This window comes from Hemiscyllium ocellatum, chromosome 2 (assembly GCF_020745735.1).
Source record: "Hemiscyllium ocellatum isolate sHemOce1 chromosome 2, sHemOce1.pat.X.cur, whole genome shotgun sequence".
NCBI lineage: Eukaryota > Metazoa > Chordata > Chondrichthyes > Orectolobiformes > Hemiscylliidae > Hemiscyllium > Hemiscyllium ocellatum.
Window position 1 is genome coordinate 10,499,518 of NC_083402.1, and position 23,229 is coordinate 10,522,746.

The 23,229-nt window shown below is 40.8% G+C and overlaps 1 protein-coding gene across 1 annotated transcript in view; it reads right to left on the reverse strand.

Annotated features, from left to right (window-relative positions):
• zfyve28 (zinc finger, FYVE domain containing 28) overlaps window positions 1-23,229 on the reverse strand; it is a 220,930-nt gene that overhangs the window by 71,366 nt on the left and 126,335 nt on the right. The window contains exons 6-8 of the mRNA XM_060842758.1: window positions 19,790-19,879; window positions 15,350-15,451; window positions 2,879-4,285 (exon numbers count right to left, since the gene is read on the reverse strand). Coding sequence (XP_060698741.1) covers window positions 2,879-4,285; window positions 15,350-15,451; window positions 19,790-19,879 — 1,599 coding nt within the window. The remainder of the gene's footprint in view (window positions 1-2,878; window positions 4,286-15,349; window positions 15,452-19,789; window positions 19,880-23,229) is intronic.

Sequence of the window (23,229 nt, forward strand, 5' to 3'; positions counted from 1 at the left end):
AAGTATCCAATATAGAGATGCGAAACTCCCCATCAATGGTTGACACAGAAAACATGTCAATAGTTAAGCTTAAATTGGATTGGTGAATGAAGTAAAGAGGATAAAGGGATATGGAAACAGTGGATAAGTATGATTAGGACAAGGCTTAGGATTAATGTCAACATAGACTGTGAGCTAAATTACTTGGTTGCATTATAACGTCCAATGTTTTAAACGGATAACGCAAACTAGGAACAGGAGTAGGCCATTCATACGATCATTTATCTCTCCACTCTGCAGGCACCCTGCCGCTACTCCTGATGAAGGGCTTTTGCCCGAAACATCGATTTTCCTGCTCCTCGGATGCTGCCTGGCCTGCTGTGCTTTTCCAGCACCACTCTAATCTAGACTCTGGTTTCTAGCATCTGCAGTCCTTGTTTTTACCATTCATACGTTCATGGCTGTTCCTCTATTTCAACATCACATTCCCTTTACCTCCATAGTTGATGCCTTTAAAATCAAAATAATATATCCACCTTTCTTAAAGACATTCAATTTTTTGGCCTCCACAGTATTCATCAGGTTTATTATCCTTAGGAGAAACGTTTTCCTCATCTCAGTCCTAAATGGCCTACCCCATTATCAGAGACTGTGGTCCCTCGTTCTAGACTTCCCAAACAGAATAAACATTGTTTCTGTAGTCTGTCCAGCCCTGCTAGAATTTTATTCATTTCAATCAGATCCCTTTTTATCCTTCTAAACTCTATTGAATATAGTCAAACTAATTTTTCTTCACAGGATAGTCTTTCCATCCCAGTTTCAGCCTTAGTAAACCTTTGCTGCACTCCCTCTATGGCAAGTATACCCTCTCTTAGGCAGGGAGACCAAAACTGCATACAAGACATGCTTGAGTCACCTGCACAGACATCTTCCAAATTTCTCACCCACTCTGAAGACAACTTTCATTCGTTATGTCTCGAAGTGTTTTTAGCTGAGGTAATGGTAACAGATAAGAAATCATGCAGACAAAAACTAAAATGAACATTCTACTGAGGCTAGAGATTCTTAAAACAGTAATATTTCTTGTTCATTTTCTGCCCTGACCTTGAGTTAGAGTCATAGAGTTGTACAGCACAGAAAGAGATGTTTTGGTCTAACCTGTCCATGCTGACTAGATATCCTCAATTAATTTAGCTCCATTTACCAGTATTTACCCCATATTCCTTTAATCCCTCCTATTCACATAACCATCCAGATCCCTATCAAATGTTATTGTTCCAGCCTGCACCACTTCCTCTGACAACTCACTCCATAAATGCATCACCCTCTACATGAAAATGTTGCTCGTTAAGTCTCTTTTCAATCTTTCCCCCTCACCTTAAACCTATGCCGTTTTTTTAGACTCTCCTACCCTAGGGAAAAGACCTTGTCTATTTCCCTATCCATGCCCCTCATGATTTTTACAAACCTCTACAAGGTCACCCCTCATCCTCTGATGTTCCAAGGAAAATAGTCCCAGCCTGTTCAACCTCTCCCTATAGCTCAAACTCTGCAACATCCTTGTAAATCGAACTTTTTCTGAAACCATTCAAGTTTAAACAACATTCTTCAGCTATCAGGGAGAACAGAATTGAATGCAGTGTTCCAAAAAATGGCCCAACCAATGTCCTGTACAGCCACAGATACCTCCCAACTTCTACACCCAATGCATTGACCAATTAAGGCAAGCATGCCAAACGCTTTCTTCACTATCTATCTAGTTGCAACTCCATTTTCAAGGTACTATGAACCTTCACCCCAGGTCTCTGTTTGGTAACACTCCCCAGGATGCTGTCATTAAGTGTGTAAGTCCTAAACCAAATTTACTTTATCAAAATGCAACACCTCACATTTATCTAAAACTCCATTTACCACTCCTCGGTCCAATTCTGGGCCAAGTCTGCATATGTCTGGATTGAATAAGCAAATCCAGTTAACGATTTTGGTGGCTGTAACTATTCTCCCACCAATTAAAGTCTTCATAATTAACACCACAAATTAATCAAGATAAAAGCTTCAAAGTTGAGTTCTGTTTTCATTGATCATATCAGTGACCATCGTCAATTTAAGAAGTTAGACAGTCAATCTGCTTCCTCAATTTTTTCCAGCAATCATTCACGGGTAGCTCATAAATAAACAAGAACATTTGAATGACAGCAGAAAAAAAATATTATCACAAATCCAATCTAAAAGAAAAGGAATGATTGCCAATTAACGATTCATATATAAAAAAGCATAGGTATTTAAAGTAGCTGATAGACATTGTGCGCGCTGCACATAACAAGGTTAGAGGCTTTAGTTTTCAATGCTAATTGCCAATTATCAAATCTTGAACAAGCATATGATTTCACAGTTTCCAATGTTGAATTGCAGGTTTGCGTACTCCATCTGCTGTACTGCATGCTAAACATCAATCCTCAGTCATGCTAAGCAAAAATATAATTAGCACCTGTATGGTCACCGATAAAGAAGCCAACTGAAGTAACATTAGCACCACAATGAAAAGGAATTTTCGATCCTGCGGAAAGACTTTTGATCCTCAGCAGGTGTGCTTTACAAGTCAATAATATTCCATAACATTATTTTTAAAGAACCATATGGAGAAGCAATATTCATTAATTTTAAAAATAGAAAATGCTTTGTTCAACATTATAAACTTTATCAGAACATGCAGTCTTAGAGATAATATAACAATGACTACAACAAATTCTGCTGAAAATTACATATAATTCATAGCAACTGTATTTGTAATTTTTCCAAAAATCATGAAAATATCTAACAAATTCTTTTCCACCTCATCCCAAACAAACAAAAATGCAACCTATCAATGGAGGTCTTTTAGGCAGCAATTTAAAATTACCTCTGCTTAGTACTGTGGTTCTCCGACAGGTGAGAAACAGTCTGTACTTTCCCATCTTCCTCGGATTCGTCTTTTACCATACCGCCTTTAACTTGTGGTTCTTCTCTACTTGCCTTCACTCCAATTGGCAGCTTCCTCTTTTCCATCTTTCGTTGCTGGCAACATACTTCTATTTTTGTTTGTTGCCCTCCTCCTTCTGTCTGTTTTCCAGAGGACTGTGCCAGGCACTTGCATTTGGAGGTTTTGTGCTCCCGTCTGCTGATAGCTCTTTCTGTCCATGATTCACCTGGACTCTCACTTTCTATCCTCTCCTGTGAAGGTGATCCACAGTTATTTTTACATGGCTGATCCTCTCCTTTACGAAAACTAGAATCTGCAATGTCTACAGTATCGTCCAATGAACTGATCCCCACTGGCTCAGAGATGTTGTCAACTCTATCGTCCGGAGTCACAGCAAGGTGGACACAATGATTTACACCATTTTTCATTTCAGCAGGGCACAGCTTTGGGGAATCATCTGGAGAAACATGACTACAGACTGAATCACAATTTATTATACTCTCCGCTTCAGAGGAGCAAGTGATGGACTGAGATTTGGGGTTAAAGATAACAGTTGCAGAAATTTTCATTCCACCAGTCCTATGTGCTATTTTTTCTGCAGTTTCACTAGGTTGTACATCATCAGTACCTACAGTCCAACCATTGAGGTAAGAACCGGATTCTGATATATCCAAACAGTTACAATAGATTTCTGCGGTGTTATTTTTCTTTTGATTGGCTTGTCCTTGCAGAGGTAGTGAATCATTATTGCTTGGTTTGTGTAGTACTTCTTTTGTTTCTAAATTTTGCTCATTGCAACTATCCCTCCCCATGTTTTCATCATCATGTGAAAGAGGCAACATATCGGCTTGATCAGGTGGACAAGAATCAGGAGCCAAAGTGAGCGATTCCTTCAAAGTGTCCATTCCCACAAAAGCCTCACCTGCACCATCCAAATCATCCATGAAAAATACCCGTTCCTCTTCTTCAGCTTCATGCCTCACACCAGAGAGCTCGGGGTTTGTAGAGGCCTCTGGGTTACAATTATTATTCAACACAGTCTTATGAGCTGGTGACTGGCATGCACTTGGAGGAGAGAGCAGGCAGGACATTTCATCCCCCACCCTGTGTACCATTAAGTTGAGCTGCTCCAGCTCCTCCTCATCATACTGCATTGAACATGCAAGTTCAGCGTCTGTATTTTCAGCTTTTACACACAATTTATCTTGAACGAGTTTATCAGGAACTACAGGTGGAGGAATGGGAGAGGGTACCTCTGGATCAACAGCAAATTCACCATCCTGAGATATACACAGGTTACGTTCAAGTGTGTGCAACTCATCTTCTGTCAATGTCTGTAGTAGGTCCCTAATTAGAGAGGTGAGAGAAAACAAGACTGAGGAAGAGTGGGATGCCATTAAATAAAACAGAGCAATTTCCAAGTTTTTGCTCCAATACTTTGTTAATTATAAGCAAAAATAAATCATCATCTGATATTGTGGAACTTGAACTTTGCTGAAAAATAAAGACATTTTGTTGAAGCTTTTCATCTTGTACCCATCACTATGATTCCCATTACCATCAATGCAATGGGAAAAAAAACAACAGTTGTATTGTCTGAAGGAGACAATGGATTGGCAAGTGGACTCCTGGCCAACACTTCTGCCTCAGGCTTGCTGTAGTGCTCCAGTGAAGCTCAGTACAAGCTGAAAGAACAGCATCTTATTTTCCGCTTGTGAACTCTGCAACCTTCTGGACTTAGTATCACATTTTAGGGCTGGAGGCACTTTCTCCCATGTCCTGATCCAAACTCCTACACACGAAGCCTTGTCATCATCATCGGCTGCTATTACATACAACCCATTGACAGCTACTCATAGTCCCCATTCGTAACTATTCATTCCTCCAGACTGGCCTTTATCCATTCCTTCGTCTGGCAAAGTATTTTTCTCTCTCTTTTTGTGCTTTATTTCCACCTATCATTTGCATAAATACTAACCTTTTCCTAGGTACCATCAGTTCTGAAGGGTCTGAACTTCAAGTCTGAGACTTGAAGCTTTAACTCTATTTTCTCTCCAAATGTTGCCGGACCCGCTGAGTTTTTCCAACAATTTCAGTTTTTGTTTTTGATTTCAAACATCCACAGTTCTTTGTTGAAATAACTTTTTGAACTGTGATGATAACTATGTCTACATGTTCACTTGGTCCTCTGTATTAACAAGCAGTTGCCTAAAATGGGCTCAAGTGACTATCCTAAATTGGCTGTCAGTGCAATCCTTCACATACTCAAAGAGGATCACAGTAATTCTTCATTGTACATGCTTGATACTCAAATAAGATGCATTAAAGCTATCCTGTAGTGTAATAGACACCATGGTCAGACAATTTCTTGCTATGGATCATGCAAACTCAATGAGACTACTGTCATCACTTTGGTCCTGAACATTTGTGCCAGATCATGAACATCTCCAACAAGTGAGAATCTAAACATCATTCCTTCACATTCTATGGCATTACCATTATTATATTCCATACTACCAAATCCCAAGATCTTGACAATTATTAGAACTAATCACATACGCACCATAGCAGGTCAGAAGCTACGAATCTTGCAGTAATTAACTCACCTCATGATACCCCATGCCTGTCCACCACCTACAAGGCACAAATTAGGAGTGTGATGGAATACCCCCCACTTGCCTGGATAGGTCAGCTACACCAATACTCAAGAAGCTTGACATGATCCAGAACAAAGCAGCTCACTTGATTGGCAGAACATCCACAAACATCCACTTCCTCCACCATTGATGCTCAGTACATACACTACTGCTATGTACAAGATGCACTGCAGAAATTCTCCAAAGATCATGAAACAGCATCGTCCAAACTCTCAATCACTACCATCTAGAAGGACAGGACAGTAGTTATAAGGGAGCACCAACACCTGCAAGTTCTCCTCCAAGTTACTCACCATTCAGACTCAAATATCTCTAGAGCATTGGAGGCTGAGGGATGACCATATAGAGGGGCATGGATAGGATAAATAAACAAGATCTTTTCCAGGAGTTGGGGGAATCCAGAACTAGAAAGCTTAGTTTAGGGTGAGAGGGAAAGGATTTGAAATGGATCTAAGGGGCAAATTTTTTCATGCAAAGGATGGTGCGTGTATGGAATGAGCTGACAGAGGAAGTGGTGAAGGCTGATTCAATGACAACATTCAAAAGGCACCTGGGTGGGTATATGAATAGGAAGAGTTTGGAGGGATATGGGTCAAGTGCTAGCAAATGGGACTAGATTAATTTCAGCTATCTGACTGGTATGGATGAGTTGGACTGAAGGGTCTGTTTCCGTGCTGTACCTCTCTACGACTCTAGACCATTCCTTCAATGCCAAAATTTTGGGTCTACCTACAGCAAATAGACTGCTTGGTTGAAGGACAACTAAAGACAGGCAGTAAATCCTGGCTCAGCCAGCAAAACACACATCTAATGATTGAATAAATTTGTTAAATATCCCGGTTGACCTCAGACTGCTCTCGAAGCAGAAGCTATCTCAAACATTTGAACAACATATGAAGCTAGTTGTTTCATGTTCCAGGTGCTGGCAGGTGGGACTAGATTGGGTTGGGATATCTGGTCGGCATGGACAGGTTGGATCGAAGGGTCTGTTTCCATGCTGTACATCTCTATGACACTATGTAGTATCAATACAAATGCATGTTGCCATCACATCAAAAAACTGCTAACCTATCCTACAAATGAGTAACTTTTAGTATGAGAGAGATACAAGGTTGTTTGCACGAAGCCTGCCACTGACTGACTGAAGCCAAACAGCTTGCACTTGCAAAGCTCAATACTCATAACATTAGATTTGATTATCCAAGTGGACATCATATGCTAAATAATCCTGGGTGTGCAAATAATTATGCAATCAACTAATACAAGATCTCAGTCAAGCTTGCAATATGGTGTATTTGGACGTACTAGAAACTACATACATTATTAATACATAGATGCTGGTCTTTGTAGATTAAAAAAAAATCATATACACACTCTACACATTCTCAGTACAACTAAATGGGTGGCAGTCACTTTCTACTTCATTTATGGTGGCAATTCTTTGAACAGAGTTAGGCTGCCTGCAGAATAAAGCTTGACAGTTTAATTTCAGTCATTATTTAATCAGTGTATTCTCCACTGCAACATTTCAATCAGAGTCTACTTGCAACCAATCAGTACTCTCCTCTCATACATATTTCTTCCCCACTTTGGTACAATTCACAAGAAATACCAATGAAAATATTCAACAAAATGTCTTTCTTTCCTGCAATGCAAAAAAGAAATCAGAGGTTAAACAGTTTTAATGTGCTTAGCCTATTTTTAATGGAGTTCTGCCTCAGAATATATTTCCGATCTGTCGATGAAAGATGTTGCATCATCTGAGGCCATGCCATACTGAGCAATAAACATTATACATTCGGGATACATTCACTGGGACATGGGACAAAAGATAAAACATCATCTTTTGCACTAGGAAGTAGCTACACAAGGCAATTACGAATATAATGGGAGAAAGTGAGGACTGCAGATGCTGGAGTACCAGAGTTGAAAAACGTGGTGCTGGAAAACACAGCAGGCCAGGCAGCATCCGAGGAGCAGGAGAATCAAAGGGCTTATGCCCGAAACATCGATTCTCCTGCTCCTCGGATGCTGCCTGGCCTGCTGTGTTTTTCCAGCACCACATTTATCAATTACAAACGTAATGCCCACTCCATACAGCAACACCAGGCTCTGCAAAGTGATGTTTTACCATTGTACCATCAATTCAACAATAGGAACGAATTTGCATGTGGCAAACATCCATTAGCATCTTCCAGTAACATTTGTTAACATTTGTGTATCTGAAGTATAAACCATGCAACAAATCAAACATATGGTCTGTTACAATAATTGTTGTCATTATTCAAGTGTTGCAGATACCTGAAAACACTGCAGCTCCAAAATTAGTTTTCTGACAGAATTATCAGCAAAACGTCAAGATGCAATGAATTAAAATGTCCAGCAAGTATAAATTTGCAGAATTTTGGACAAGGAATGAGAAAACTACTATGATGTGAAACTTGGGGTGGGGCGTGCAAAATCAAGTAATTGCACTTCACTGTCACTTAAACATACCACCCAGTGGGAAATGAAGGATTGGATATAATTCATGATAGAGTTTTAGATTGGAGGTGTGGGAGGTAGTTAAATAGACTCAATCATAATCTTTTGATCGAGTTAAAATTATAGAAAATCTACCACCTCCATGTACAGTTCACTTGTGTTATAAAATTCCGAAGCACTATAGTTTTCATTACCAAGTAAACCTTACCAGTTCAATCTGTTCCTCTCGGCTTCTTAATTTCTGAAAATTACTTTCTATTTTTACAGCATCTGTTAGTTTAAAGAAATCTCAAAGCATTTCCTGGGGCAGTGGAGAACAAATTAGGACTCAAAAAAAGAGCAGAATGGGTTGAAAAAAAGGTTTTAAAAGACAGACAGGGAGATGGTGTTACAACAAAGGAATAGCAAGCCAAACCGAATCAGCCATACTATCACTGGTTTGCAATGCAGTGAAACCAGAATAATGAGCCTCAAAATTGTGCAATTGTTCCTAACTCAACATTACAAACCATAGAGCCTAGGCACCCAAGTTAATAACAAACAAAATGTAACAATTTATTATTAATAATGTAACTTCAGCAAAACACAGGGCAATTTAATTAATATCTAAGCCTAATCTTCTTTGATCATAAACCCCACTATCACATCGATTAGACAGTTGGACACAATTAAGGAATATTAAAAAATGAAGTAGTGCAATTTGCTACTTTGATAGCCATTTTAACAATGAATACCAGGCCTTCTTGAAATTCTTAGAAGATGGATTGATTTATAGACATAAAGAACTGTGTATTTTGCTTCAATTCTGACTTCTAATGGTCAGTACAAACAATTGCTGCAAACGTCTGGAGACTCTTACATATTTGTTACAGACTGGGATTCTTTTGTCAGAATTTTCAATTTTCATCAAGTCAATAACAAGAGAGTAATCAAACAGCAAAAACCAAAAATATCCCCAGTGTGGAAGTTTCCAAAGCAAAACTGCCTCCTGCCTAAACCTAGTCAAAATTAATTCACTTTAGTTTCTCGTTTCCTTTCAACATTCTCTGTGCTTGGCTAGCCAGCATTGGTTCTTCCTCGATTGACCTATCCCAAAGTGTAGCAACATTGTGGAGCCAAAATTAATCTGTATTATCTTTCCAAGCCAGATCCCAACAGCAAACATCTACCTTTTGTCTTTTTCTTTTAAAATAAACAGGCTGTGACTCAAATGCAATTCTCAGTTTTAACTCGCAGTTCAAAGTCAACAGTGAGAAAAACAAGGGGAAGCTGAAACAACTAAGTGTGGATGAAAAAAAAGCAGAAAATGACTTTAAACTAACAAAGAGAGAGTCTGGGCTCAATTAGAAATACTTATTTGACTCACATTTATTGACTAATCCCAGTTCTCCTTGAAAAGGTCCAGTGAACCACCTTCTTGAATTGTTACTGCATAGAGTTGATAAAATGTGGGGCTGGAGAAAGTACAAGGAGAAATGAGGTGTGCAGATGCTGGAGTATCAGAACAGAAAATGCGTTGCTGGAAAAGCGCAGGTCAGGCAGCATCCAAGGAACAGGAAATTCGTTGTTTTGGGCATAAGCCCTTCATCAGGAATGAGGAAAGTGTGTCCAGCAGGCTAAGATAAAAGGTAGGGAGGAGGGATGGAGATGTGATAGGTGGAAGGAGGTCAAGGTGAGGGTGATAGGCCGGAGTGAGGTGGGGATGGAGAAGTCAGGAAGAAGATTGCAGGTTAGGAAGGCGGTGCTGAGTTCGATTCAGCAGCTAAGATAAAAGATAGGGAGGAGGGACTTGGGGGAGGGGCGATTCAGCAGGCTAAGATAAAAGGTAGGGAGGAGGGACTTCCTAACCTGCAATCCTCTTCCTGACCTCTCCGCCCCCACCCCACTTCGGCCTATCACCCTCACCTTGACCGTCTTCCACCTATCACACCTCCATTGCCCCTCCCCCAAGTCCCACCTCCCTACCTTTTATCTTAGCCTGCTGGACACACTTTCCTCATTCCTGATGAAGGGCTTATGCCCGAAACGTCGAATTTCCTGTTCTTTGGATGCTGCCTGACCTACTGCACTTTTCCAGCAACACATTTTCAGCTCTGGAGAAAGTACAGTCAAGCAACATCAGAGAAGCACGAAAGCCGACGTTTAGAGCAGGACCCTTTATCAAGGCTTCTCCTGCCCAAAACATTGACTCTCCTACTTGACCTGCTGTGCTTTTTCCAGCTCCACATTTGAATCAACTCTGACTTTGCAGCATCTGCAGTCCTCACTATCTCCACTTCCACTGTTCAGAAGGGAGTTCCAGGATATTAATCCAGTGACAGTGAAGGAAGTGATAAGGTTTCAAAATAGGGTGGTCAATGTCTTGTAAGTGGACTTCCATGTGGTGGTATTCCCATACATTTGCTTCCCTTGTCGTTCTCATTGGCATGCAGTCACAGGATTGCAAGGTAATGTTAAAGGAGCCTTGGTAAGTTACTGCAGTGCATCCTGTAGATTGTATCCATTGTTGCCTTGTAGATGGACAGGAGGAATCAGATGGTGAGTTACTTGCCGCAGAATTCCCAGCTTCTGATCTCTGTGTTGCAGAACACTATTTACATACCAGTCCCAGTTCTAGTCAATGGTGAACCTTAAAATGTTGAAAAATAGAAGATTTAACAATGGTAGTACCATTGAATGCTTTGGGAAAAATGGCTTGATCTTCTTATTGGTGATAGTCATTGCTTGGCACTTGAGGCTGGAATGTGACTTAAGATAAAAGTGCAAAGACATCAAACTTGAAAAACATGCACAAACATGTAAAGAGATAGACACTATCAAAAGGAAAACAAACAGAGCATCAAAATTAATATGAGAAAATAACATGAGGAAATTATACGAAGAATGAATTAGAATCTCCGCAGATGGACAAGAAAAACCTAAATATTGCCCAATTTATTTTAAACTTGTGTTACATCAGATTTTGGGGAGGTAATGGCCTAGCGGTATTATCACTGGACTATTAATCCAGAAACTCAGTTAATGTTCTAGGGTCGTGGTTTCAAATCCTGCCATGGCTGATAGTGGAATTTGAATTCAATAAAAATCTGGAATTAAGAGTTTAACGATGACTATAAAAATCATTGTCAATTGTCAGGAAAAAATAATCTGCTTCACTGATATCCTTAAAGGAAGGAAATTGCCACCCTTCCCTGGTCTGGCCAACATGTGACTCCAAATTTACACCAATATGGCTGACTCTTAGCTGCCCTCTGTGCAATCAGGGACGGGCAATAATGTTGACCCAGACAGTGACACCGTCATCCCATGAATGAATTTAAAAAAATCAACTTTATAGTTACGTTACTGACAAAGTACATCAGAAAAGTCCATGTGACCACTCCACAAATTTCTGCCTACTAATCATACCTGGTGATTTCCTGATGGGTGCTTCCAGGAGGTGGAGGAATGCACTGATAGCCAAGTGTCCTTTCATACAAAGGAAAGCTATCAGTACACTCAAAACTGACAAGAACCAAGACCAGCAAAAGTACCTGTTTTGACTTGGCCTACTCCTTAAAAAGAGTTGAAAAACTGATACAGTCAAATGTCAATATTACATTAAACTGGGAAATGAGTGTGTAATGGAAATGGAACTCAGCATGAGAATAAAGCATTTAGCAAGTTAATGTTAAAAGCTCATTTTGATTGACAGCATGGAAACTGACTAAAGGCAAATCATAAAGTCATTTAAATTGTTCATGCAAGTATAGCTATCCAATTTACAGGAAAGGACGCTGATTGGTGAAGATTACATATGCAGCTGTTTGGAATACTAATGTAGAAATAATTTACTTTGAAGAACAGTGTGCACTCTTTTGGTGCAACATTTAGATTAGATCTCTATATTAAACTGCTGCCAAGATTCTGCCTTCAGTTGACACTCAAAACGTCGATTAAACTACCAGTGGCACAATGGCTCAGTGGACAGCATTGCTGCCTCACAGCAGTGGGGACCTGGGTCTGATTCCACTCTTGGGCAACTGTCAGGGTGAAGTTTGCATATTCTTCCAGTATCTGCATGTGTTTCCGCTGGGTGCTCCAGTTTCCGGATTAGTGGTGCTGGAAGAGCACAGCAGTTCAGGCAGCATCCGAGGAGCAGTAAAATTGACGTTTCGGGCAAAAGGACCCATAGTCCAAAGATGAGCAGGTTAGGCGGATTAGCCATGGGAAATGCAGAATTACAAGGACAGGATAGGGGGTTGGTCTGGGTGGATCCTCTTTGGATGGTCATTATGGACTCAAGGGGCAGAATGGCCTGCTTCCACATTGTAGGGATTCTATGATTAGACAAGCAAATGCCCCATAATGGCGCAGCAATTAGGCAGTTGATAAGTGCAGGAAGGTTGTAGATCAGATTCAACTATGCACTTGGTTAGTTGAGTGCAACATATGGCAAATGATAGAGTACAGGTATTATCAAATCTGTATTCCCAGCCCTCGCCTGTAATGCACCCACCAAACTGCAGATTTCAAGCACTGGAGAAAGTGAGGACTGCAGATGCTGGAGATCAGAGTCAAAAAGCATGGCACTGGAAAAGCACAGCAGGTCAGGCAGGATCCGAGGAGTGGGTGGGGTGGGGGAGGTGGAGCCAAGGAAGCTGAGAGATAAATGGGAGTGGGTGAGGCTGGGGGGGAAGGTAGCTGGAAATGAGACAGGAAGATGAAGGTGGGGCTGATGGTGATAGGTCAAAAAGGAGGGTGGAGCATAGAGGCAAGTGCCCATGGCCTCCCCTTTTGTCTGATGTAAGTGGGAGGGTTCGAAGGAGAAATTGTTGTGGGTGAGGACCAGTTCAGCCAATCAAATGAGTTTTTGATGGTGAGAATGGTGTTAGAGCGGAGGGCTGTGCATTGCAAGGGTGAGAGGATAGAGTGGGTGAGGGAAGAGGACAGGCTGAGGTGGTCAGTGTTGCTGCAGCAGTTGGAGATGAAGAGATAGAGGGTGGGTGACAGACCAGCACTGGATAGAGTATGTTGGAGGGAGGATACGGGGTCCTCGGAGGATTGGTGGGAGTCCTGATGTAAAAAGTAAGTATGGAGGCGCAGGAAGAAAAATTCAATGTTGTGATGTCTTGAATTCGTTGCTCTAGGAGTGTAGCAGAATGAAGGACTGATCGTTCATCCTCAGTGAGGGGGAGGTCTCAGGGGGATGGCAAATATACAGCAGGACTAGGGGCAAGGACCTGTGTAGAGTTGGAGTTGGGAGTGGGGGTAGAGACGGGGGGGTGGGTATGATCATGGTCTAGTGGGTGATGTCACCAAAGGAAGTGATGCACACAGTGGAGGGTCAAGGGGATTGGAAGCGCTACATTCAGTGGCGGAAGCGACGTTCCATGTGATATCTTCGGAGGTGGCTGAGTGTGCAGTGACTGTGGTCTGGTGAATGACGTCGATGGGGGCAGAAGTGCTGAGGCAGCAGCAACGTCAGGGGTGGAAAGAACGTGACGGGTAGTCTTTGCGATGGTTTCTGCAGCGATTGTACTTGTGGTGATTGTGGAGGCGGCAGTCCTGGCAGCGATTGCAGAGGCGATATATTCAACTTCTGAAGGACAGTTTGGGGGGTGGGGGGGTGCAGAAGTGACGTCACCATTTGCTTAGGTGGTGGCGGCTGTAGGGGCTGCGTGATTAATGGCATCTGACCAGTTCTGGAAGCTGGGAGAAGGTTCTGGAATGATCAAGGAACCACGAGTTTGGAGGTACGTACGTGAGAGCTGTGTGTACAGGGCAACCACTGTATCCGTGGGTCCGGTTACCGTGATTTCTGTTACCTGTGGTTTACCGCGGTCCAAACATATTGCATGGAACATTTCAGAACCATGGACCGGGGGCTGCTGGGGAGGGTAAATTTCCCATTTAAATAAATGGGTTTGCTACTATTCGTGGTTTTGAGCATCCGCAGTAAGTCTTGGAACATATCCCCAACAGGTATGGGGGTCTACCGTACCTATGTTCCTTGATATGCCGTAAGCTGGAGAAAAATCATTTGTTGAGTGTGTGGACTCCTCTTAGAGTGTAAAGCAGCAGAAGTCCTTCGCAGGTCTGGGAGTGTGTGGACCGCAGCTGGGGAAGGGCTGACTGCAGGGAGAGTAGGGGGCGGTGCATGGCTATGGGCGTGGAGGAGAGGATGTGGACGGAGAACAGTTTTTGGAGGCTTTTGATTTGGGAAGTCAGGGTGCCAACTTGTGGAACGTTTCAAGAACAATTCTGGGACACACGCACCCATCAACCCCAACGCCCTGTGTTAAATACTTCAACTCCCCGCTCCCACTCCCACTCCACCAAGGACATGCAAGCCCTGGCCACTTCCCACTGCCAAACAGGAGGAGGAACACCTCATCTGCCGCCTTGGGACCCTCTAACCACATGGAATCAATGCTGATTTCACCAGTTTCCTCATTTCCTCTCTTCCCACCTTATTCCAGATCCAAACTTCCAACTTGGCACCAACCTCGAACTGTCCTACCTGTCCATCCTTCTTCCCAACTATCCGCTCCACCCTCCTCTCCAACCACCATCAGCCCTACCTTCACCTACATATCGCATTCCCAGCTGCCCCCACCACCCCCCACACCCCCCTTCCCATTTATCTGTCAGCCCCCTTGCAACCACCTCCAACACCCCTCCCCCCAAACAGTTGTAGAAGAAAAAGGAGAGAGAAAAGTGGGAGAAAATACTAAAGTGAAAATAACTGTCAATCATCTAAGACCTACTTTGTTGCTACAAAACGTACAATCCATGTTTCTTCAAAATTGTTAGTTTACAAAGGTCCATTATTTTTACATTCTGATGTGTCAGAAAAAATGAAGAAATATTTTTCAAGGAAGCACTTGACCACTTTAAAAACCAACTTTGAAAGTTGCCTATTGTATTATGAATGTAAAATTTACAAACATAAGAGGATAGAGGAAAACAGCACAGAAAATAAGTACAGCAGAGCATCTGGTTAAGCAATTTAAAATATCCTGCCTGCTTTCTGCTACATTAAAAAGAGAAAGAATTTTTCTATTGTCTTGTTGTCAATGTCAAGCCACTAGTTTGAGAGATGCTGAGGGACTGATGATCTACACTTTTGATCAAGGACAAAAATTCATAACAGGGGCAAAAAAAAGTAGAAAGTTAATCTTCAAGTAATTTTTTAAAAACAAAAGTTGATTCAGACTACATACAATGCAAAACAGATCACTGTTACAATCTGAAACATGATGCAAACAAAGACTTTTGTTAATCTTACCTGATTTTTCGCAACAGTGTGCGAAATGGTCTAAACAGGTCAGACATATCTTCTAGCTTGCGTTCCAAGTTCAATGGCCCCTCAGGGAAGACCAATAAACCACTTTATAAAAGATTTTGGGAGAAACTCGATTAGAAATTATCAAAAGTATGCTTCAAAAATGTTAGATGACACTTAAACATGCAACTTGTGAGAACTCTTCTAAAGCTAAATATCCAGCACAACTTTCATGCGATGTCTCAGGGCAACAGACAGACATGAAGGCAGATTAAATTGTGAGTAATTGGTAGCGAGTTTTGAGAAGATTTGTAGCTCAGGTTGAGGTTCTAGATGTAGGTTTGCTCACTGAGCGAGAAGGTTGGGTTTCAGATATTTCGTCACCAAAAAGGTAACATCATCAGTGAGCCTCTGTGTGAAGTACTGGTGGTATGGCCCACTTTTTATTTAGGAGTTTAGGTGTCCTTGCATTGGTGACATCCTTTCCTGTGATGTCATTTCATGTTCTTTTTCCTCAGGGTGGGTAAAAGGGATCCAAGTCAATGTGTTTGTTGATAGAGTTCCAGTTGAAATGCCATGCTTTTAGGAATTCTCGTACATGTCTGCTTGGCTTGTCAGAGGATGGATGTGTTGTCCCAATCGAAGTGGTGTCCTTCCTCATCTATATGTATGGATACCAGTGAGAGAGGGTCATGTCTTTTTGTGGCTTGTTGATGTTGGACAAACAGGCAGAAAACTAGCCACCAGGATACATGAACATCAACTAGCCACGAAAAGACATGACCCACTCTCACTAGTATCCTTACGCACAGATAAGGAAGGATACCACTCCGACTGGGGCAACACATCCATCCTAGGACAAGCCAAACAGAGACACGCATGAGAATTCCAAGAAGCATGGCATTCTAACTGGAACTCTATCAACAAACACATTGACTTGGATCCCATACCACTCCCTGGAAAAAAAAAGAACAGGAAGTGACATCACTGCATGAAATGACATCACCAACCCAAGGAAACCTAAACACATAAAAAGCGGGCTATACCACGAGTGCTTTGTCCAGAGGTTCACTGATGTTACCTAGTATGGTGATGAAACGTCTGAAACTAAATCTTCCAGCTCAGCAAGCAAACCTACATGCTGAGTAATTGGTGTATAATTTGGTGGCAATAAATGCTGGCCTAGCCAGCGATGCCCACATCCTAAGACTAAAATAATTTGGTTAAGTCGGAGATTTTAAACAGAAAAAAATGCCGGAGTTGGTTATCAGGTGTTCACACGGTAGGAAAATTTCAAATAGTATTTCAAAAAGAGCACTAACACAATTTTGCTCTGATTTATCAGGCATGCTGACTTAAAATACTAAGACCATATTTCATCTTTTTTTCATTAATATAATTATACTCCTAAGCAGCATTTGTCTCACCTTAAACAATATTACAAACATGCATTTACAGGTCAGATTCAAACAGCTTACATCATCTGTCTTTGGTGTGTGGATACCTTTACAATTTTACACGGAGGTAAGTTAGCAACGCTCCAGTGAATTGGGCATCTAACATCTTAAGCATCCTCCCCACATTGCTCTTTCTTCACCCCCAAAAACCTTGAAACCAGTTCTCTAAGTCTCAAGGCTGGGATATAGTGTTGTACTGATCCATTTATGATGCTATTATCTAATTGTATCACATGGGAAATCCTTTAACCCTTCTGCAACAGTTTTCTTTATATCATAGCACATGAATTCAGCTGATTATTAAGATACTGGACCAGACTACCTAACTCTTTTTGTTCTGACTGGAATCAATCAGTTTTATCTTTGAAGTCAGGCAAGTGTAGAATCCAGGGGACTTACTAACAGAATAAAGTCATAACGGTTTTCAGCAAATATTAGAACAGTCATGCAGTCTATAATTTCCAACATCCAAACCAACACCTGACAAATACGGATGAACAGTGGTTGAACAAGCTACAGCATGACAAGTAGCAAATGCAATTAAGACTGATCCCACAGATTTCTCAACAATTCCCCAAAGACATTAATGCCACAGTGGGTCATCTAATCTCAGAGTTATTACGGAGTAGATGGTAGCCATTCAGCCTATCATGCCTGCATCAGCTCTGTGCAGTTTGACTTATTGCCAAACTGCTGCCATTTCCCCATAAAGATACATGGGACAGAATGCCATCAAGAAAACCAGTGTTGGCAGATTTAGCCTAGCTAAGCCTTCTTCTGCTTAATGGCCACAAAAATATACTCCCAGCAGGGGTTAATAAATATCCACTAGAAGCGGACATTCTCTCAAAATTTAAATGATCACACTGAAGCAGCAGGGTTTCTTCTATAATGCATATCAGTCAGAATATCAACCTGTGCCATCAATCAAAAACATTGACCCTATTTTGATGTCATCACATATTCTACCTGACCAGTAAGCTATTTTAATTTTCTATTGATCGCAAAGCATCAACATCTCACATTTTGCTATTCTGTGTGTGTCTTGTTGCACCCAACTCAAGAATGCTTCATGCTAATGCCAGAGACCCAGAATGGCCAGCAATATTCCATGTTCAGCACCAACATCCTTGATGAGTTTATTAGGAGGACATGTGGAAGGCTAGATAGAGGTCATAACATGCGTAAGTTGAACCATGGCAGCCTTGGGCTGGTCTCAATAGACTAAATGTAAAAAATGAGGTCTGCAGATGCTGGAGATCACAGCTGCAAATGTGTTGCTGGTCAAAGCACAGCAGGTTAGGCAGCATCTCAGGAATAGAGAATTCTCTATTCCTGAGATGCTGCCTAACCTGCTGTGCTTTGACCAGCAACACATCAATAGACTAAATGGCCTACTTTCATGCATCATTTTCATATGCTCAATAACGGCTGCACAAGCTGGTTTCACAAGCATGAAACTGAAGATAAACCAATTAATTTGATCGATTTTCATCTCGTTTTGGTTTTGTTGCCAAATAAGTTGAATTCTGATCCTTCAAGCATAGGCTCTTACTTTTCTTGCATTCTTTTAAGCTCGACAGCGTGAAGCAAAGTGTACATTTTGTTCTCGCTCTCCTCTTATGCTCAGTTTGTTCGCTGGTGCCAAAACTCTCATGGATTTCTTTGAGCAAGTATTATGTAGTTCTAAACCAGTTATGTTTCCCAAAACACATGGTAAATATCAGGAATAGTAGCAATCTATTTACAGCAAACTTAAATTTAAAGAACCCCAAAATTAAACTGCAGAATAATAGGGTGAACACAGCTTGCTTGCATAAAATTCCGTTGGCTATCACAATAGAATAGATTGAACTGTTTTGGTCCCATTATCTCAGGAAAAATAAATGGTATTGGAGGCAGACCTTGATTAAATTCCAACTTTAGAGAGACCTTGTGACAAGGAGTGGTTGAGTAGGTTAGACCCGTAGTCATTGGAGTTTAGAAAAATGAGAGAACACCTTACTCAAACATGACAGATTCTGAAGGGCAAAAACAGAAATTACTGCTGAAACTCATCAGGTCTGAAAGCATCTGTGGGAAGAACATAGTGTTAATGTTTCGAGTCCTGTGACTCTTCATCAGAACCCTGAGAATTTTAGGGGGTTTGACAGATGTAGGGAGGCTGTTGCTCCTTGTGGGAGAGTATATAACTAGAGGGCTTAATCTCAAAGTGACAACACACCTATAAGTCATGATGAGAAGATGTTCTGCTGTCAAAAGGAAAGTGAATCAGAGGGTTGCAGAGGCTGAGTTATTAAACAGATTCAAGGCCAAGATAGACATATTTGAATCAGTAAAAGAATCAAGGGGTATAGGGAAAAGGCAAGAAAGTGGAGTGAGGATGATTAGATCAATCATGATCCCACTGGATGACAGAGAAGATTTAATGGGCTGAATGGTCTACTTCTGCTCCTACATATTATGGTCTAAAGTAAGCATCTCTGTAACAAGAATAAAATTTCAGATCACAACACTGGTATTGCAATATCCCATATAATTTCCAGGCCTAAGTAACCTTGCTACACTTATTGGTCACTAAATTTTGTCCTACACTTGCTGTCTCTATCTACCACAAGGTGTACTCAACATACACTGCTCTTCAAACCAAGAGGCATGCAAGCAACCAGATTCAAATTTGCCTCTTCTTGTCTCGCATCTAAGTGGTGCACTGGAACAACAAAAGGCACTTGACTTCAGATTTTTCTCATCTGCAAGAGCACAGTCTGACTGTTGGTTGGCTGGTTGACCCACAGGACTTGACAGGAAGGTGCTAGATAAAGTAAAATTGTTTTTGCTGAATGAGAAGATCAAGGAAAGCCTGATCTCAATATAATCAAATGCAGATGGTAGCTTGACTATTTTGTGAGCCCACTAAATTAGAACTTCACACATAGATTTGGATTATGTAATTGTAATACACTTGAAAAAATGTCTTTATACATACCAGACAATTGCCAGTCTAGGAATTGTAAACATTAATGCTGGCTCGTAGTCATCAATCAAATCTTGTGTGAGATATCCAAGCTTTAAGGCCCTAAAGATAATTGAAGAATTAGATTTTTGTAATAAATTATCAGCTTCTAAAACAAATGGAACAATTTCCCTCTAACGTACAACAGAAACATCAACTCGAAACTTATTCTTCACACAAAGATTTAAATTAAATGCTGTTATTTGACCATCCCTTAGTCCTTAACTGAATCTCAATCCATGGCAATGCTTGTAAACCAATTCTGGGAAATCTTCAAAAGCCCATGATAGGACCCATGTGGAGTCTTGATCAACATTTATCCATAATCCTCAAATTACGATCAGCACAATTACTACACTCCTCAAGTTATGATGAATGGTGGTGGCTCAAGTCAGCAGCTCATCTGCACTTTCTCAAAGTTAATTAGGAAGGACAAGAAATGCTGCTCAAGCCAGTGATGAAAATGTGTTGCTGGAAAAGCACAGCAGGTCAGGCAGCATCCAAGGAGCAGAAGAATCGACATTTCGGGCATGAGCCCTTCTTCAGGAATTCTTCATCCCTTCTTAAAGCCAGTGATACCTAGTTGAAATGGTGTCTGTCTCTTATAGTAAAAAATGAGGTCTGCAGATGCTGGAGATCACAGCTGCAAATGTGTTGCTGGTCAAAGCACAGCAGGTTAGGCAGCATCTCAGGAATACTCCACTCCAAGGTTTAGAAAAATGTTTAAATTATTTGATCATGGCTCTAAAATGAAAATAATACTTTCTTAAGATGGAAATCAACTTTGTTACACAGCACCAACTCACCACCAAACATCTCAATTTCACCTGCAAATAAAAGTCATCAGTAGCTTTAAAAAAAACCCAAATTCAGTTAACTTTGGATTTTTACAAATCGTTATTAAATACAAATACAGTTTATAATCTGGATAAAACATTTATTTTGCTGAACAGCTGTACACTAACAAGTCATTATCTTGCTCCATTCCAATGCCTCGAAAATATCTTTTGAGGTTCATCATATACCAAAGGATTTAGAAAAGAGTATTGTAAACACCTATTTAATACCATCATTATCAGATGGTCTGCTTTCATGTCTCAGTGCATTCCTGGATCCAACTGGTCATTGCTTAAAAACAATTTTCTTCACATAACCTCTGGCTTTCAAAAGGAAATGAAATAATTATCCGCTGACAAAGAATTAGCAGGACTCTGGATAAAGGAATGGAGTGGGATGAGTTGACTTGTTGAAGACAGCAGACAGGTGACAGGCTGAATAGCTTCCTCTGCTTTATTGCTATTCTATGATTCTATACAGTGCAAACTCCACATTCCACTCTGACTGGCAGCGTTCCCAAATGAACAAAGGAATTCCTTTCTACAGTCTGGTGCACGCAATCTGAAAAATCAGGGTGATCACTTGAACTCAAGTTCACTTATTTCAAAAAGTAAACAGATGGTGATGAGTCATTTTAACTTATTAAAAAAGGGGCGTGACATTCTGGTCAACCTCCTCTCGTCAACCCATTTCGTCAAAAACAAGACAAACAGTCATTCATTTAATTCTCTATTATTGGCACTGTGCTTGATACAAAGATGCAGCTTGCTGGTAACTGTGTCACTTGTGTCTACTGCCTTTACACTTTCCCCAACAAGAGCAGATACTCCCTTTTCCCTGTATGTCTTTCCTAAAACATTACACCACGCAATGTTTAATTTCCACGCCCAATTTTGTTGTAGTCATGTCTCTATTTCTTGCATGTCTGGTTCTTCAACACATTATTGTTTCTAGTTCTCCTAGTTCATTATGGATACTGCATTGCTATGCAGTGAATTCAACGTCTATAGCAGCCCTTCTTACTTGACTTTTCACTGTTAAGAGTGGTGCAGCTAGACTAAATTTTCTGATGACTACTGTGAGCATCATTTAGACATCAGCTAGCTGAAGTTTTGGTTGTTGTAAGGTACACTTGCTGCCTCCATTTTTTTTGTTAAGGTTAGGCTTTTGGCAATATGGCAGAGGAAAACCACTAGGGAGTCTAAAAGTTTCTTGTCTTACACAAGATGCAATATATTTCATAATAGCAATCAGGTACAAGTTACATTAGCATAACAGATATTGTTACGGATACTGCGAGGATACCTAGACAGTTAGTTTGTCACTCCGCAATCAAGAGGTCCCTAACCCTCTACCCAATACGATCAAGTCCCAATGTGTTATCTGCAACCCTACATTATCTGCCAGTGCCCTGAAGTCTGGGTTACGGTTTCAGACCATGAATTATATACAGTCCATTGAAACTGTATCTCCGGAGGTGGGTGTGATACTTGGACAGATTACCTTTATTTGGGTGAACACTATCTTATTGAAGTATCTGGAGTCAAAGCAATCTTTTACTTTATAAAAACGCAGGATGAGAGGAGTGAGTATTTTTCTCTATTAACCAAAGTCTCAAGCCTCAAAGACTGCTATTCCTTAATCAGACTTTCAGTTCAATATCATTTTGCATAACAATTAGCTCCATTTCAACTCCAATGCTTTGTAAACCAAAAACCTGATGAAATTTGGTAGCAAACTCACAAATGCTTACTTGAAAGAATGGGTTTAAGTCAAACACAGTTTGCACCATCATATCTAATTCCTGAAAAACCACCTCAACCCTCTCTCCAACACCCCCACCCAGACTTGGGAAGTGTTGCATCGTTATTTTTCTTTAAAATTGGAAGGACTACAGATCCAGTTTCAATTTGAATGCAACCACAGCATTGACCATGTATGTTAAGTCTCTTTCCCAGCAGTTCTTGGTTCAGCCGATTCTGTCTTGATATTACGTCTGCAAGAAGTCCGAACTCAAGCAACCATGCATTGTCTGACAGGTCATTGTACAATTTATTCCTTGATAGCTGAAACGCAATGGTTTCAGGCATTATATCTAAAAGTCGTCTTTAAAGGACCAATCTGACTGAATAACTTCACACCAGAATGGAGGTTTAATTCACCAGAGAAAGCATAGACTTTGTCAACTACCGAATTAAACAAGTGGTGCTGAAGTTCTCTGGCTGAATCAGGTTTACAATCTTACTTTATAACTTACACACACACTTGGTGGGTAACAGCAATAATTGACAGAAGGGGAATCAAGATAATTTCTGCACCATAAGTTCACATTTGCACCAAAGGTAAGGACTTTTCCATTTTGCTTTCTTAAAAAAGCTGATAACTGAAATGAGAAAGAGTGATTTAAAATTAGTATTTGAAAGGGTGGCTGCATGTTTTAAAAGGCAGTTAGGTGAAACTCTGCCAAGCACTGTGTGAACAACTGAAAATGGAGTAACTGAAAGCTGAGTTGCAGACAATTTGGAACCAAAGGGTGTAGACATGCAGCTCATCTTGGCAACAAGTAGTTGACTGAT